The sequence below is a fragment of the Epinephelus moara genome, chromosome 10 (genome assembly GCF_006386435.1).
Source record: "Epinephelus moara isolate mb chromosome 10, YSFRI_EMoa_1.0, whole genome shotgun sequence".
NCBI lineage: Eukaryota > Metazoa > Chordata > Actinopteri > Perciformes > Serranidae > Epinephelus > Epinephelus moara.
In genome coordinates, this window is record NC_065515.1 from 11,442,921 (window position 1) to 11,462,255 (window position 19,335).

At 41.4% G+C, this 19,335-nt stretch overlaps 1 protein-coding gene across 1 annotated transcript in view; it reads left to right on the forward strand.

The window, feature by feature from the left end:
• Positions 1 to 4: 4 nt before the first annotated feature.
• Positions 5 to 19,335, forward strand: part of tm6sf2b (transmembrane 6 superfamily member 2b) — a gene marked incomplete at its 5' end in the record, with an annotated part of 22,496 nt that continues 3,165 nt past the window's right edge. Inside the window, 7 exons of the mRNA XM_050055253.1 lie at positions 5 to 83; positions 6,741 to 6,838; positions 8,139 to 8,242; positions 10,912 to 10,994; positions 11,385 to 11,509; positions 13,665 to 13,766; positions 17,358 to 17,450. Of these exons, the coding sequence (XP_049911210.1) occupies positions 5 to 83; positions 6,741 to 6,838; positions 8,139 to 8,242; positions 10,912 to 10,994; positions 11,385 to 11,509; positions 13,665 to 13,766; positions 17,358 to 17,450 (684 nt within the window). The remainder of the gene's footprint in view (positions 84 to 6,740; positions 6,839 to 8,138; positions 8,243 to 10,911; positions 10,995 to 11,384; positions 11,510 to 13,664; positions 13,767 to 17,357; positions 17,451 to 19,335) is intronic.

Below are 19,335 nucleotides of genomic sequence, written 5' to 3' on the forward strand. Positions count from 1 at the left end.
TGGCGTTGCTGTGCTGGTGGTTGTGTTTCTGTTCTACTTCCTCATCACCCGTGGGAACCCACCTAAAGACCTCTTATTCTTCGGTAAATAATACGACTACGTACATTTCCCAACTCACATGCAATATAGTGTATTTCTAAAGAACAGACTTTTACAAAGGTTGAATTGTATGTAACATGAATTGTGCTGTATTCGATGTGATTTCACCTGATATGTCGAAAGCAGCTTAGACTGATCAGGCTCAGGGCTTAGCCAGACTTTTCTGAGGCATGACTGCCCCCTGCAAGCTGAGGACCTTCATGGCACTTCTACACACTAACTGTTACTGTATTCTTTTGAGTTTGACCTTGAAGCAAAATGTAGCTATTGGACAATGATCATACAGGAGAAAGCTCCACAGTCACTGCTCCTGTATAAAACATTCACCACTGACTGACTCTAAACGCCATGGACTTCTATATTCAGTTTGATAGTGTGACAGTAGCAGCTTGTGCAGCCATTAATTAAGCTCTTCTACGGTGATTTGTGTCATATTGTCCCTCGTTATGTGTGTAGCTATCGGTCAAATAAGTTCTCCGTTTCCAGCCAAGGTGTTCCCCCGCAAACACATCCCTGCAGCTGATGCCAGGGGCTACGCTAGCGGGACAGAAACAAGGTGATGTATCGGTACTCTGTGCCCAGGGCGATGCGAGTGTTGTGCAGGAGAACCCACAACAATGGGGACAAAGCCGTGGCAGGCTCTTCTCAATGATAGAGAGCCATAATCCCCATGCTATCTCACCTGTTAGATGTCAGAGATAAACCTGGTTGTCCTGAGGATTACAGAGACACTGGTACACACGAGAGACAAAGTGTATGTGTGTGTGCTTGTGTGTGTGGGCATCTGTGTGCAAAGAGTGTGTGAAGGACAGATCGGAGGGATGTGATACAGCGGTTTAAGCCGTGGTATCTGCAGAGAGATGCCCGTGTCACAACACAGTGATTCCCTTTATAAATGACATTCTGTTAAGTCCAGGCAGCAAATCATTGCAATGGCTTTTACAGCTGCTCTTTATGAACTGATTCCAACTGTAAATCAGTGATGCAGGCGTGTGCTTTGTCCAACATTTATGTGTGGACTCTCCTTTTTTAGATGCATAGATGGATTACTGAGTGGGCACAGGGACCCAAAGTGTCAGGGCCCCCCCTGGCCTTCACCTGCAAAATTAACACATACTACTGACCAGGAAGAGACTCTGAATGACTATAAAGAGTCAAAAAAGGCCACGAAGAGATGCAAACAACTGCAAAGACACACAAAATAACTACAAAAAGACACAACATGACTACAAAGAGACACAAAATAACTACAGAAAGACACAAAACAAACACAAGGGGACACAAAATGACTACAAAGAGACACAAAGAGATGCAAACAACCACAAGGGTACACAAAATGACTACAAAGAGACATAACATGACTACAAAGAGACACAAAACAACCGCAAGGAGACACAAAATGACTACAAAGAGACACAAAGAGATGCAAACAACCACAAGGGTACACAAAATGACTACAAAGAGACATACTATGACTACAAAGAGACACAAAACAACCGCAAGGAGAAACAAAATGACTACAAAGAAACACAACATGACTACAAAGAGATAGGCCTACAAAACAACCACAAGGAGACCCAAAATAACTACAAGGAGACAAAAATGACTACAAAGAGACACAAAACAACTACAAAGAGACACAAAACAACCACAAGGAGACACAAAATGACCACAAAGAGATGCAAAATAACTACAAAAAGACACAAAACAACCACAGACACAAAATGAATACAAAGAGACACAAAACAACCACAAGCAGACATGACATGACTACAAAGACACACAACATGACTGCAAAGAGATACAAAACAACTACAAAGAGATGCAAAACAACCAAATAGAGACACAAAATGACTACAAAGAGATACAAAATATCTACAAAGAGATACAAAACAACCACAAAGAGACACAAAATAACTACAAGGAGACAAAAATGACTACAAAGAGATACAAAACAACTACAAACAGACACAAAATGTCTACAAAGACACACAACATGACTACAAAGAGATACAAAACAACTACAAGGAGACACAAAATGACTACAAAGAGACACAAAATAACCAGAAAGAGATACAAAACAACTACAAGGAGACACAAAATGACTACAAAAAGACACAAAATAACTACAAGGAGACAAAAATGACTACAAAGAGATACAAAACAACCACAAACAGACACAAAATGACTACAAGGAGACACAAAACAACTACAAACAGACACAAAATGTCTACAAAGACGCACAACATGACTACAAAGAGACACAAAACAATTACAAAGAGACACAAAACAACCACAAGGACACACAAAATTACTAGAAGGTGACAGAAAACGTCTGAAAAAGACACAAAATACCCTTTAAGAGACACAAAATTACCTCGAAGAGACCCAAACGATTACAAAAAGACACAGTACCACAAAAAGATTCATATCAAATACAAAGAGATGCAAAACCACCACAGAATCTGTTTGTCGTCTTCCTGTGTAGGAGAGGTGGTGGGGGCCTTTGCATATCTGTGCCCAGGGGCCAGTTATCTCATAATGTGCCCATGCTGCTAGATGCTCTGTTTCTGTTCATTTGAACACACTAATACATACGATATACTGTCCATCCAAAGTTATCAGTGGAGTCAATGTATGCATATTGAATGTCCCCAAACAGTTGTACCTCCCTGACTGGTTTGTACAGTTGTAGCCATGGATGAAGGCTCCATTGCCTTATATTGTTTACCCCACATGCTGAGTCTGCCATTGTGAACTGTGCAGTTGATACCAGTCCAGGCAACATTTTCCAGTCATTAACAGTCCAATGGGCATGTTATCCACTATAACATCCTTTTACAGTTTGTCATGGACGGCAGAGGTACCCCTGTGTGTGTGTGCCCAAGCTGGTTGTTACACTCCACAATTACATTGTGACGTTAAATTTCATGCTGCACCGCACACTGATGGTGACTTGTTATGGTCCGAAACACCCGATCATCTGCTGAAAGTCTGCAACATGCTGTAGCCAATGTTTTGGTAAGCTGTCGTGTGTAATGCATTGTTCAGCCGTGAGATTGCTGCCTTTGAAAAGTCCACCAATGGCCTTGGTAATGCACAAACCTGCCCCCCCGGCACCCACAATAACCCCATTCTCAAAGGGCTAGAAGGCTCATTTTTAGGAATCCAGTCATCTGTAATAATGTGAATAAGTGAATGAGTGAATTTTTTATTATTGTGTAATGCAAACAGTTAAACAACCAGCACCAGAGTCCAGCACTCATGTTTTCAGACAACCTTAAAAGCAACAGAATCATCCTACATAATCAGATCATCACTGAAAACAACACTGTTTGAGGATCACTCACAGAGACATTTACTGTGTGGCACTGAAAAGTCAAAATAAGTTCTAATTAAATAATCTATCTTGCCTTCTTTTCCAGGCTTTTGTGATAAAACTGGCAAATTTAAACACATCAACATTAAACAACCATTCTGAGTTTTTCCACCTGAGCCCCAGAATAAAGTCAAACCATTTCATGGAACATTAACTTTCTTAAGTCATCATAGTTTGTACAGTATAAAAGGAAATGGGACTGGCTCTCCACTTCACCTAAATCAAACAACACACCTTTACACATTCTTTTTTCCTCCTGAATATGTTGAATCATCCAGCCTCAATGACCAGAGGAAGAATACCAGCTCTTAGTTGTGCAACAAAAGATCTTTGTCTACTAAATAAACGAGATGTTACATATGGTTCAGGGCTGAACTTCAGTGTTATATGCACATGTCCTTAATTTTGGCACTGTGACAACGTTTTCAAACCTTTTGTCTTCAAAATTCAGTTTATTTTTAATAGAGTGAACAATACAACATTAATTATTGCTGGAAATATACAGCACGTCCAGCTCCTTAAAGATTAGGTAAAGCTCTTTTGCCCATGGAGAACCATGTGATTTACTTCACATAAACACCTTCTTATTTATTCTGCTCTCTGCCATTTTGATTTGATGGTTTCACAATCGGATCATTTCATATTTTCTTTGCACTGCTCCTGGTACCCAGCCCATGTTGCAAATCTATGAACCCCTCAGAAAACACTGCATGGCTCTAATCTGTCCTATAATAATAACTAGTCCATACCCATTGAGTACAGCATACCATACCATGACTTAGTCATACCAAAAATTAGAAAAGAACAACAGCATTGGGCCACAGGGGGAGCCACAGTGATTGGTCGCATTTTAGCCATTTTTAAGCATCTTTCTGTTGTTATAGCGCCACCCAGTTGCCAATTAGAGTTAAATTTCTCCAGTCACCTTGAGGCGTCCTGTTCTACATATCTACCAAGTTTAGTAAAAATCCATATGGCGGTTAGGCCTAGATAAGAAATGAGCTCTCTAGCGCCCCCATTTTGTTTGATGGGGTCAATAATGGAGGGGTCCCCTCAGATTATGTGTGGTCATATGCCTACAAAGTTGCGTGGTGATGGGTGAAACCCTTGAGATGTTATACACCTTTATGTGATGAGCCACGCCCTCCGCAATATTCATTGCCTTATAGAAGCTCAGTTTTAGTAAGTTTTCCAACTTTTGCCAAGAGGGAACTTTAGATATTGGTCCCTAGATTATGTTCACCCAGTTTCATGCAGATCGCTCAAACTTCCTAGGAAGAGATCGATTTTAAGTGTTTTTCAAAAAATTCAAAATGGCGGAAAATCTGTTTAACCAGAAGTTATGGGTTCTTGAGGCAAAGTTGTTCCACATGAGGAGAGGCATCTCTGTGCAAAGTTTCATGTCTGTACGACATACGGGGCATGAGATATGCCCATTCAAAGTTTGCAATTTCAATCAGTTGCTATAGCGCCCCCCTTTGGCCAATTGATGTAATATTGCTTCATTGGCATCCTCCCATGACCCTCTACCACTGTGCCAAATTTCACATGGACTGACCAAGTCAGTGAGGAGAAAAACGTGGAACAGACACACAGACAGAGTTTTCGTCAGTAAGATAGTGCAGCAGTGGTTTCGTCACCTCACAGCAACAGGGCTCCTGGTTTGAGTTGTGTGGAGTTTGCATGTTCTCCCCATGTCAGCGTGGGTTTCCTCCAGGTGCTCCAGCTTCCTCCCACAGTACAAAGTGCAGGTTAAATGGTGACTCTAAATTGTCCGTAGGTGTGAATGTGAGTGTGAATGGTTGTCTGTCTCTATGTGTCAGTCCTGTGATAGCCTGCCGACTTGTCCACGATGTACCACGCCTCTCACCCAATGTCAGCTGGGATAGGATCCAGCCCCCTGTGACCCCAACAGGATAAACAGTTACAGAAAATGAATGAAAGAATAATAATAACTGGCTTCAAGTTGGTCAAAATACATCATAGTAAAATCACAATACATGCAATAAATAATACAACATGTACAGTACAGACAATAGACAATAATGGACATGGTTCTAGTGTGAATGATGTTTACAAATTTAGTATAGGTGCTGCATTTGGTATGAAAGACACCACAATCTGTCAGGCTTCTTGTCTTACTTGCATTTTTTATATATACATCCCAGTTGTTTTGCTTTTCCCCAATAATTTCCCTGGCCATGTTTGTAATGCTGGATGGTTTATTTTTGCTCTTAGTCCCCAGGCACCATACCATGTACACATATTACTGTGAATGTAAATCACTTTCAACAACACTCCTGTAAACAATCTCTAAAATATTCCTGCTTATATTGTATGAATCAATTGCTTCTCAGAAAAAGTTTTTTTTGCGTTGGCTATAAAAAAGAAAGAAAGGAAAAAAGTAAGTCTGTGAATATGTGAATATGGAAAGGGAGTTGCCGTTGTTTGCACACTTGTTATGAAATAATACATACTGTATGCAAATGATATGGAAGGACTCACTGTTTCTGTTATTTCAGTGCTGGAGTGTGGGTATAAAGTAAAAAAAATCAGCTCTCAAAATGTTTTGCATCAAGTCCACAGGGAGTGGAGCTGTTGATAAAAGGGTCTATAACAGCATTGAATCAGCGTGGTCAGGGGTTTTTAGTTTGGAGTATTAGTAAGACCCACATGCCACTCATGTGTTTGTGCAGCTCCACACTTTCGATTCTATCTTGTGGACATGGCCTTTCAGCTCTGCTGGGCTCTTAACCTGAGGACAGAAGAAGGTTGTTCACTGTGGACTCAATATAAATATGCCTCCAGCCTCCAGCCTACTTCACTGCTCAAGACTTAATTTTCTCCCCACGCTATCCCATAAATCACTGACTAGCCAGTTGAGGGGAAATTTTGAACTCAAAAATAGTGAATTAAAAAGCTGGATGAAGCCTGGGACTTAGGCAGAACACACTGTATGTGTGTGTACAAGGTTGACAAAGCAGACTGAGTTATTACATAAAACTTTCAAAATCAGAATTGCTTTTGAGCGGCGGTTGTTCAAAGCTGAAAAAAACTGCATAACATGTCAAGGTTTTCTGAGTCCTGCAAGTTTTTCCTTTGAGTCTTAAGCTGATATCGTACAGCCGCAATAACCACCACCCACCTTCCCTTATAAACACACGACTGACAAAAAAAAAAAGCTTTTAAAATGAGTCTTTTTTTCATGTCCAGTGTCAGGCAGATTAATTTCATTTCCCTGTACTGTTTCTCATCTTTGCAGTTTTTGCTGAATTTTCCTTTACTTGTGTCATTGACCTGGTGAGTGCCTTGGAATATGACGGCGTTATCTCCGGCTTCATGGAATTCTACCAAAAGACTGTAAGTTTCTTACTCACATCTAAAATGTTGATGATAACCCTTACCTAGTGCAAGACAACAACACTTGGTCTTAAAGAGACAGTTCACCCCAAATCAAAAATACATTTTCTTCCTCTTACTTATTGCACCATTTAGCAGCCTGAATTGTTTTGGTGTGAGTTGCCCAGTGTTGGAGATATCAGCCGTAAAGATGTTCATCTTCTCTTGAATATAACTAGATGGCACTCAGCTTGTGGTGCTCAAAAAGCCAAAAGATATATGAAAAAGTCAACAGCAATGTCTTCCTCCAGAAATCATGACCCAGTTATTTAAGATAATCCACAGACCTTGTTGTGAACAGTTTCATGTAGGAACTATCTTCTTTCTACCGAACAACACCCACCAACTGTATCACCACGCAGAAGGAAGTGTGCATCTACTCATGGACGAGAGGCTTGTGCTTGTGACAGTGAGTGATGTCAACATTAATGCTGTCCACCTCGGCTGAGCTGTAATGTAATGTAATGAGCTACCAGTAGATGCACGCTTCCTTTTGAGGATAGTTGGCCAACACATTCTCACTCAGACCTCATCACATAATGACGTTTGGTCATGGACTTTCCTCGTCCAGATACAATGTGAGAGGTACCCTGGGTGTGTTGGTTGTTGACATTCTGGGACACCAAGACAAGTTCTGCCTGTTACATTCTTTGTCTTCTTTCAAAATACACTTTCCTTTTCACAGAAAATGTAACTTTTACATACAATCAAGATAAACGCACTATGTCGCAAACTGCCGTTTCTTTTTCCTTCAACATCAAACACACTTGGTTGGGTTTAGGAAAAAAAGAAAAGGGTTTGACTTTCTAATCTTACAAGACAGGAACACCGCTCTCCCAGGTGAAAGTTGTCGGTTGTTGCACCCATCCAACACTAACCACTGCTGCCTTAACTTTTCTTCTTGTCCTGCCACATTTCCCCCATGTGGCCACCGGGTGGCATCAAATACTATAACGGCGACCAGCCATATATCATGCTTTTTTCGTTCACTGCCCAAGTGCTTGATTTTGACGACTTCAGAGTGACACCAGGTTGGAGTGCCATATAATTCAATTATTTTCAAAAGAAGGCAGACACCTCTATGGCCGATATCTCCCACACTCAATAACTCACACCAAAACACTCTAGTTTAATAAATAGATCTACAGGTAAGAGAAAAAATATTTTTTTTTGATTTTGGGGTGAACTGTCCCTTTAAAACTACAACTTCATTTAAACCCACTCTCTGTCACTAGCACACTAACTAACGTCTGTGTTGTAGGGAGAGCCTTATCTGGGGACAGCCTATGCCATCATGATGTGTTACTGGGATGGAATAGCTCACTTTATCATGTACCTGGTGATGATCAGCAGGATAACAGACAGGTGGGTGATGTCAAGTCAGTTCACATCAATCTCATTTATCTTACTCTCCATCACAAAGCGCCTGCCTCAAAAGACTGCAGAGATCTATAGTACCCGAAAACTACTTAAGAGGCTGTGGAAGCTGTATGAATGTCGCAGTGATACAGTACATATCAGCACTAAGATTAAATTTGCTACAGCTGCATGATAGGCTTAAAATCTGTCATTTCTACATATTTGAGTTTTTAAAAAAGAAACGGAGATAGAGATTCATGGGTTTATTACATTAAATTCACTCAACAGCCTGAATAAAACAGTACTTTGAGAAAACGGGGTTCTCTAAAGTGAGTTAGTCATAAAGTGCAGTTAGTGAGTTCAAGAGTTCAGAGCGACTGCTGCCTTGGGGCAGGTGCTCATGGAAATGAAATAATCTTTCAAACAATGCCAGATTTTTACCACTGGGAGAAGTTGTGCAGGGCTTTGTAGTGCACAAAACGTGTGATAGTTGTATTATTGTGGATAATTTGTGGAAAAGGAAATGAAAATGCAGTAAAAGTATTTAAAAATAAGACGATAAACTAATATAAAACTGAGTATGAACAACAGTCCATCCATCCATCCATCCATCCATCCATCCATCCATCCATCCATCCATCCATCCATCCATCCATCAGGTCGTGGGGGCAGCAGGCCAAGCCAAGCACCCCAGACTCCCCTCTACCCAGCAACGCTTTCCAGCTCCTCCTGGGGGACCCCAAGGCGTTCCCAGGCCAGATGGGATATGTAATCCCTCTAGCGTGTTCTGGATCTACCCCAGGGCGTCCTACCAGTGGGACGTGCCCGGAACACCTCTAACGGGAGGCCCCCAGGAGGCATCCTGATCAGATGCCCGAACTACCTTAACTGACCCCTTTCGACGTGAAGGAGCAGCAGCTCTACTCCGAGCTCCCTCCAGGTGTCCGAGCTCCTTACTCTTTGTCTAAGGCTGAGCCCAGCCACCCCACAGAGGAAACTCATTTTGGCTGCTTGAATCTGCGATCTCATTCTTTCAGTCACTACCCAGGGCTCATGACCATACAGTAAGTGAGGGCTGGGACGTAGATGGACCAGTACATAGAAAGCTTCGCCTTTCGGCTCAGTGCCCGTATTACTGCAGACGCTGCAACAAACTGCCAATCCATCTCACGCTCCATTCTACTGTCACTTTTGAACAAAACTGAGATACTTGAACACCCTCACTTGAGGCAGTAACTCTCTCCCAACCCAAAGGGGGCAATCCACAGTTTTCTGGCAGAGAAACATGGCCTCAGATTTGGAGGTGCTGACTCTCATCCCGACCGCTTCACATTCGGCTGAGAAAGTGCCCCAGTGCATGCTGGAGGTCACGGTGTGATGAGGCAAACAGAACCACATCATCTGCAGAAAGTAGAGACGCAGTTCTGAGGATCTCAAACCAGCCCCCTTCCCCTTCGTGTCCATGAATGTCACAAACAGGAATGGTGACAAAGGACAACCCTGGCGGAAGCCAACACCCCCCAAGAACGTGTTAAACTTCAGTTAGTGGTAGTGGACTGCAGTGTGAATAGCAGTGTGTATATGAAATTTTTTGGGGGGACTTTTGGGTATATACATACATTTTGTCTTGTTTCTTTCTTCCATTTTCAGTGTATAGATCTAAAGGAAACTGTACAAAATAATGTTTAAAGGGTAGGTGTAATAATCTCAGCAGTGGACAAACTTTTTTTGAATGTAGTCTATATTCAGAAAAATATAAGGTGTCATGGGCCAAACTATGGTAAATGCATAGTTTTCAACCACTTACACAGCACGAAAATCAGATGTAGAAAATTCATTTTCTATCAGAATTACTATTATTAGGGGCGTTGGTAGCTTGGTGGATAGTGCCGGCACCCCATGTATAGAGGTGATGCCTCGCTGCAGCGGTCGCAAGTTCGACTCTGGCTTGCAACCCTTTACTGCATATCTTCCCCCCACTCTCTCTGTCTCCCCATTTCACACTGTCCTGTATAATAAAGGCAAAAAGCCCCAAAAAATAATCTTTAAAAAAAAGAATTACTATTACTAGTTTGTGGGTGTGCCCACATCTTACAAAAAGTATTTCCCTATCCTTGGTCTTTTCAGGTCCCCTTCCATGTTTACTGAGGTTAATGTTTTTATGAACTCGTAATCAATCACTGTAGGTGACGTAGCGACACCTAGTGTTCAAATTAGGAAGTGCATTAGCAGGGCTTGCTGGTAGTAGATGTTCAAGATGACAGTGACACTGGATTTAAACCAGTCTGTGCAATGCGTACACAGTGCAATTCAATACAAATATGCTAAAGCCATATTCTGGCTTATTGTTAAAAATTTGCAGTGGGCCATTCAAAAACAGGCAGAGGGCCGCAGTTGGGCCACGGGCCAAAGTTTAGCCACCCCTGTCTTACACCTTTTCGGTCAGCATGAACTTCTGCTTTTGAAGTAGTAACATATTGTTGTTTATTTACTATTACTTTGACATGAGTATTTATGTTGTGTAAGTTGGGAAATGACCGAACTAAACTCAACTTTAAGAAGTTTCAGCATTATAGAGCCATCTGTTACCTCCACTGACTTAGCTTTTCAAACTGTGTACCTACCTGCTATCTCTACAACAGTATAATCACCTTTGTTTTTGATTTCTCTCCCAGGAAAGCGTACCGTACCCTGGGCCTGTTCTGGGCTGGCTCTTTGTGTGCCAACATGAGTGTGTTCATCACTGGTATAGTGGCAGGTGAGCTTCATCTCCTATTCCCCCTCTACCAGTCCCGCGATGACAAGTGTTAATCAAGTGAACATCTGCACTGCCGTGTACCATCAGTGTCACAGTTCAGCCTGCCAACAGAATACACACACGCCTCGCCCGCCGTCACAACCCACAGAACAAAGCAGCAAACAGACTTAAAGCATCTGTTGTTGGCATTTCAAACTGCATACATGAGCGTCATGAGATCAAACTCGTCTACAGGCAACGTGTTGTTCACTGTTGTAGACACATTGCACTGTATTCCTTCGCCTGAAGTGCCCTGTGGAGGTTTAGTGCGGAAGCTTAATTACAGACTCAGAGATGTTTGTGTCTTTGTATGAGTGAGGAAAATGTGTCTCTTTTTTGTCGTTGTGTCAGGTAAATACGGGTCAGAGATCCGTCCAGCCTTCTGGCTCAACTTTCTCTTCCTTTTGATGCCTGTGTTGGGAGCCATCACACTATTCACCAGGCCCAAGGACAGACCGCTAATCGGTGGATACAATGTAAGTCTAACACATGAATGGTTGGACCTTGGTATGAATGTGGAGAGCTTTAGAGCACTAGTGTTTGCTGATGTTATTTGATGATTCAGACCATGACAGATGACAAAGGGCAGCCAATTAGAGCTCAGGTAGTTTGGTTTTAGCGTCACTGGGCAAAATCCCATAATAAACTTTAAGCATACTGTAATTCAAGTGGTCCGAGAGAAAACTAGATATCTGCAGAAAGTTTGTGACCCGGCTACCATGTTGTAAAAACTCGAGCTATAATGACGTACCACCCACAGGCTAAACACCAAAATGTGCTCTACATACACTCAAATGTGTTTCTGAAAACATTTGAGGTGACAATTGCGCAATGCAGTCACTGAATCTCGATTCATATGTAATCAGCAATTGAAGTGTGTTAGAATGTGGAGCTACAATATTTTCTAAGTATGGTATGTTTGCAACTTCCTTTGCTGTCACATTATCAGGTACTGCGTCACTTGTTGGGTGAACAGTATACAATGGCTGACTCTCTAGCACAAATCACCTTGAATAGGCTACTTAGCCCCAGCTCACTGATGATTCAAATTCAAGTTAGCTAGGTTTTTAATATGTCTTGGATGTATAGCAACCATAATCAATAGTTTTTTATATTAAAAATGGACCATGGCTGCTTATGTGAAAGGGGCCGCTTGTGGTGACGAACCTGCAAAAAACGACAGCTAGTTGTTCTGGTTTACTGGCCCAAAACTTCACTGTTTTACTTCACTCTCATCAGTGTTATTTTTAGCTGCTTTTCAGCTCCGATGACCTGAATTCATGCCACTTGCCCAGCACCAAATAGCAGACAAGGCAAAGTTAGCAATCTGTTAGTGAGCACAGTCGAGACTTTTGCAGCCAGAGCCAGATTTTCCTTCAGGAGTTGGTGGAGACCAAAAACAGAGTTAAAAAGAGAGGGAAAATTGGACTTACATTCATCACATGGACACAAACTTGACACCAAATGAAGGCTATTGTTGTTCTGTAACTGCTGGCAATGTGATCACACAGAAGTACATAAAATAACCACAACTTCAGCATTGTGTGGTGGTGGCATGTATTGTGTTCAAATTATGTGGTGGCGCAGGCTGTTCTCACAAACTGTTCATGTGTTTTCCTATGAAAAGTAATGCAATCAAAGTCGAACATATCCCACAAACTTTGAAAGGATGAGCTCATGTGATGGAAGTAAACAAGGAAACGGTCCTGAGCGATCTATTTGCAAGTTGGGGTGGTGGATGGGTCGCGAAAACACAGACTTTCCGTCGGGAATTTCCCCTTGGAGTTGCGTATTCGGGACTGTGTGAACTTTGAGTCATTTTAAAGTGCGTCCTCACCGTGAGGCTTTTCCTAAACCCAACCACAGCACTTGCCTAAGCCTAACCTCCATAACTTAACCTTAATTTCATAACTGTACGTAAAGGATGTAACGTCATTCGTGGGGGTGTTAATTCGTAGGATATACATACATTACATTGGGTGGAGGCACGGTTGGGTTTAGGCACTTAAATTACTTGGTTATATTTACAAAAAGATTGTTTTCAGTTCAAAAGGCTATGTATGGGCCGTAAGTATGTCATAAAGTGATGTACCTTCATGAAGGACATGAATATGTTAAGTTAAAAGAAGTCCATATTGACTTTTTGTTTCACATTGGACACAAACAGCAGTCTCACAGGTGAAAGTCTAGTGTTCGTCAACCCATCTACCACCTGACCTCCTCTCTATGTGGACTTTACCCTCTTTATACTACTTAGGGGGTTGTAACATTAATCACTGCCCATTGAGTGGTGTGATTAACCAGGGAATTCATGTGTCCACCACAACAAAGGATCCTAATTGACTTTCAACTGGCAATGTTTTCCATGAAGGTCATGGTAGTGAACCCAAAATGCACTAGTTTGCAATATCAATATAAATGCCGATGATAAGTCAATTTTATGTTAGCAAATTGGTTCTTGTTCCCCCAGGTGGCCAAAAATCAGTTACGCAACCCTGTAGAGACACACATTCATTCCTTCCCCGCTTTAGAAACACAGGTCTCATTAAAGTGAGAGTGAGAGTATGCTATGAAACAACGACCTTGACTAACCAGCTCAACGCTCTACATTATGTTGGCTTCACCCCGCAGGCCCAGCACGCTCAAAGCATGAAGCTGATCTGGCGTCCCTTGGATCTGATGCTGGTGCTGCTCCTGTTAGCTGCCATGGCCTTCACTGCCCTCAGAGGCCTGGTGAGTGCACATCACACACGTGTTACTGACAGAGTTTAGGTCGAGACTGTAATGGGTAGTTTTAGAAGTGATGTGGCCTTGCTCATGCAGAGTGGTTAGTCCAGGGAGTGTTTAGGATTTGTATAGTATGCATTATATTTGCTTTAGCAAGCAATATGTTTAGCTAATTGAGCCACATGGGTACATTACGTTTGCTCTAAAAATGATCTGGCATTAAAGGTCCAGTGTGGAGGATTTAGGGGAATATATTGTCAGAAATTAAATATACCATAATAAGTATGTTTTCTTTAGTGTGTGTGATTACCTGAAAATAAGAACAGCTGTGTTTTCCTAACCTTAGAATGAGACGTTTATATCTACATAGGGAGCAGCTCCTCATTCACAGATGGTGTTTCTAAAAGTGAAGGATCCTTGCAGGTCCTTAGGTGGGATTTGATGAGGTAGCATCCTTGAAATCCTTCCTTGACTTTGAGAAACACCTAGAGATTGCCATGTTGTACAGAAGCCCAGAATAGACAAACCAAACACTGGCTCTCAGGAAAGGGCCATTTGTGCTTTTGGATTGGCCAACTTAGTAATCAGCCGCTACATGATGAGTGTAGGAAAAACAGATTCTTTAAAGTGAAACTGCTTTATTCAGAAGAAAAGACTTTGCTTGGATAATTCATCTCCAATAAAAACCTCCTGAACATCTCGATCTTAAGTTATCAGAGACAAAAGGTAAGCACACATTAGCAGGTGCTGCGCCAGCGTTCTCACCACCAGAGGTCACCAAATCACCTTAAATCTTACACACAGGACCTTTAAAGGGTAATGACATTTCAATTGTCTATTTCAACATAATAACTACTATGCTAGGAATATTGTTAAATGAAAAGAATAGTTTGACATTTTGGGAAACGCTTATTTGCTTTCTTGCCAAGAGTTAGATGGAAGGATTGATAGAACTGTTACGTCTGTATGGTTAATGAAGCTACCTTCCACAGTCGGTTAGGTAATCTCAGCTCAGTGGTTCTAAAACTTTTTTTGTATCAAGGACCCCAGAGTTGATGTACAGCAGGTCTCAGAGCCCTGTTTGATAAGATTTTGCTTCAGGGACCTCCATCTGAAAAGATTTTAGTTGTTAGAATTCTTGTCTTCATCATTTCTATCGCTGTCCACTACAGCTGAGGAGATGACACTGGAGGAAGTACAACTTATCAGAATAGTCACTATCATGATTCACTTCACTTCTATAGTGAATTGAATAGGGAAAATAAACAATTTCACATTTTTCTGGGGACCCCTTGGATCCCTTCAAGGACCCCTGGGGGTCCAAAGACCTCAGGTTGAGAACCACTGGCTTTGCTCAGCCAAAAGATTGGAAACAGAAATAGCTTGAGGGGCTCTAGTCAAACATGAAAATCCTTCCAACACCTCTAAAGTTCACCAATTAACATGTCATATCTTGTTTTTTTAATCCGGATAAAAATCAACATGCAAAAAAGACATGTTGTAGTTTAATTAGTGAGTTGAAGAGGTGGTGATAAGCAGATTTTGTTGTCTTTGGACGGAGCCAGACAGGCTGTTCAGTCTCCAGTTTCTTCACACTTACTGGACAGATATAAAAGTGATATCTATCTTTTCATCTAACTCTCAGCAAGAAAGCGTGCTTCCCAAAACTAATCATTTGACCATGTTCATTGTATCGTTCTAATTAGCAATTATAATACTGAAAATCCTTGTGTCTATCTGGATGTTCATACTTTATTCATATAGTGTCAGAGAGATGTTTAAATCTGTGTTTTATTGCAGTAGTAATTTGTAGTGTTGTCAGAATGAATTGCACTTCATGTCACAAATACATCAGAAAGTGTCTTGTTACAAATTACAAATACTTGGTATATATCTGGTAAAGAGAAAATGTAGTCAATTAAAATACAAGTAGAGTTGCAATTTGGAAAAATTGTAAATCTTGTCATTTCAAGATAATAAAATACATTCTATACAAACATTTTAGGCCTCAATATGAGTCTGACCTTAACCACCCTACATTGAGAAGATGGGCTCTGCTTATTTCCCACATCATAGATTTGAAAAGTGGGAGGCTACGAATTCAGGGGTGCATGCTGGGTGATTTCTGTCAGTCAAAGGGACCATTGACCGAATGAGTGAACAGCCATTTGAAAAGCAACCGGGGGAACTGAACAGTCAGTCCACAGTGATGCACTACTTCTTTCAGATGATAATAGCAGATGCCTTTTTTCAAGAATGATAAATAGAAGTGCAGTGAAGTCAGTAAATTTCGAAGCTCTCTAACTTTAAAATTAAGTGCAAAAGACAATTTTACCATTACAGCAGAGTATAATGGAGCACAAAATAGTAGAAGAAAAAGAGAAGCACACCCTCCACTTTTGTCCAATACCAACATCAACCTTCCAGGGGATTACAAATGAAATACAATAGTTCACAACGGGCACACTGTTTGACTCGACAGTAACGGTCATGTGATTCACATACATGTAATGAAAGACTGTTATTAGGCTAATTGTTGTACAGTCTTTCCTGCAGTTTAAACCTCATGATAAAATGTGTCATATTTGAGAATATAATGACATATTAAACTAGAGAAGTGCACTCAGTAGAATACAGACCTGCACCAGGGGGTTGCCTGGGTTGACAGAGCTGTGGCAGGTGGAATTGTCCCTCCTGGCTCCCTTACAGTCCAGATGGCAGCGAAGATAACACAAATTGGGATTCTTTAAAAATGTTGTATTATGCCCAACTTTAGTGGATCAAAACATATCAGGTATGGAATTAATCTGTAGATTCTCCGGTTCAGAATGAGACCAGACTTTGCTGTGGATGTCAGATTATGAGCCACAAGAAATAGCAAAGTTTGCTGGTGCTTTCCCTGCCTTAGGCTTTCCATGTATTCGCATGGAAGGGCAGGTTTGCTCTCTCTGCCTCAGGCTGTCGGGGGTTTTTTTGCACGTGAAAGGGCAGAGAGGTGTGCTCTTTCCAACTTAGGCTTTCAACGTAGGCACGGAGAAGGGCAGAGAGGTGTGCTCTTTCCGCCTTAGGCTTTACACGTGGGCACATGGAAGGGTGGAGAGGTGTGCTTACTCCATTTTAGGCTTTCTGCGTAGTCTAGGAAAAGCAGAGAGGCCCCAGAACAGAGCCATACCACCAAATGTAATACTACAAATGGAAATTAAGTTTTCTTTGACTAAAGTGGTCCTGATTGAATTATAAATCAACACAACTACAAGATTTCATTGGGCATACAGTCATACATGTGCACACAAAATATTAGGCTGATTGGTCCAGTAGTTTGTGAGATTAGCTGTGGACAGACAGACAGACAGACAGACAGACAGACAGACATGATCCCCTCCAGGCTTACGCATGGCAGAGATAATAATGTATTGTAACTACTTTAAATACACATGTACAACCTCTTAAAGTATTTTGTTAAATATCACATCTTGTTTTTTTTCTTCTGGCAAAATACAAATCACAAGATACTCAAAAGGAATTAAACATATATTTTAAATACATCTATTTGACATTCTGCCCATCTCTGCCTGTTATTTTGTCCGTCCTCTGTAGGTGGCTCTGGACTCTCCAGTAGAAGCCTGTTCCACCTACCTGCGGCAGTATGAGCCCTACCTGAAGGATCCTGTGGGCTACCCCCGAGTGATGGTGAGTGCTTTTTTCTCTCTCTGTCTCCACACTCAGCTTGTGTTTTAAATAAGCAGCCACATAATGGACCTCTGCTTTCATGGATATCACTCTGAGTGTGCTGGAGGCTTGCCCTTATCTCCTCCACTCTTTTCGCTCGCAGCTGATTACAGAGCCATTTTTCATCATTACAGCAACAATGAGCGAGGGTTGAAAGGCCAGCGCATCTTTGTCTCTCTCTTTCATTTGCGTGAGATGGATAACAGATTATTACTGTGACGGGCGGCGGGTCTGCTTTCCTTTTATTTTCTCCTCCTGACCCTGCTCGGCTGTGGGTTTTGTTGTGTTTTGTTCAGTGTACACAGCTTTGTCAATAGGTTATCCAAAGACCTTGTCAGGGCTGCAGTCCAGTCACAATTGCGAGTCATTGATCAGACAGACGAACCGCATGCTGAGAACTTGATAAGCTAATCCCTCTCCCAAAGCCCCCCATCAGCATCTCACTGGGTGGGAGGAGGGTGTGTGTGCAGCATGTGAAAGTATGTCTTGGGTAGTGGCCTTTGCAAATCTGTGTTTGTGTGTGTGTAGCATAAGCTCCCGGTTGCTTGTGTGTATGTGTGGGTGTGAAGAAATGAAATGAAGTTGCACAGGGTTGCAGTGTTTCTGCAGTGACCGACCTCTTTATTCATTGATGATGATGAACGATATGTGACAGATTACCGTGGCAGCACTAAAAAGACATTTGAACAAAAGACTGAAGGGCATATATGATTGGCTTTCAGGCCTTGGGCCCAACTCATTAGAATTCATCTAGACCTCAGAGCAAGAATGAAAAGAAGCTGTTGAGTGGTATGATTTGAGTTTTTTTTTAAGTGGGAAACCAGCTTTCATGCACCAAATATTTTAAGTTGAAGGTCAAGACAGTCTTAGTAATGACCATTGTGTGGCAGTAGTAGTTTGTGCTGAATGTGCAAATTTGTGTTTGAAAGACTGCAGAGCTGAGAAGTGGCAAAATGCTCAAGAACAATTTGGAGATACTGATTCAGATTCATTTCAATTTTGTTAGAGCTCATTTTACTTCTTTACATTTCACATTACACAATTGTATATGGCTGCTGTTACACTGCAAATTAAAATGTTACACTCGACAAAGATAAGATTAAAGGTCCCATGTCATACCCATATTGAGGCTCAATCTTATATTTTGTATTTCTACTAGAACATGTTTACATACTTTACTGTTCAAAAACAAATTATTTTTCTCATACTGTCTGCTGAAAGATACCTGTATCCATCCTGCCTTTGAGACACTCCATTTTGGCGCCTTTCTGTTTAATCCCCCCTCCTGAGAAAACCCAGCCTGCTCTGATTGGTCAGTGTTTCCGGGTCTTCCATGTCTGCACTTTTCTATCTCTGAAGACCATTTCACGGGAATTACATTGCAAGGCAACAGAGCGTTTCAAACATGACAACATAAACATCCTAAATTGGTCTCTTTGGGTGCGTTCTTAAATTCAATCTGCCGCTTTACAATAAAATGAGAGTGAAATTTTACTTGAAGGTATCTACATAAGGGTGACATGACACTGTCATGAACTTGTCATAAACATTATGTACATGTCATAAACATTTATGACTGCTGTCATTAAGTGTCATTCGATTTTTGTAATGACAAGTTGACATTGTTTGGATTGTGTTGATTATGACAACTTGACATTAAAGGGAAATTTCGGTTTATTTCAACCTGTCTCCTATCGTCCTAAATTTGTTTCAAGTGACTAGTGACATAAAAATAATAGTTAGCATGTTAGCCATTAGCCTAGATACAGCCGGGGCGCATAGTAGCGTCAGACCTATTAAAACGTAAGTGAACAGGCATACTTCAAGTGCAAAGTTAGTCCACTAA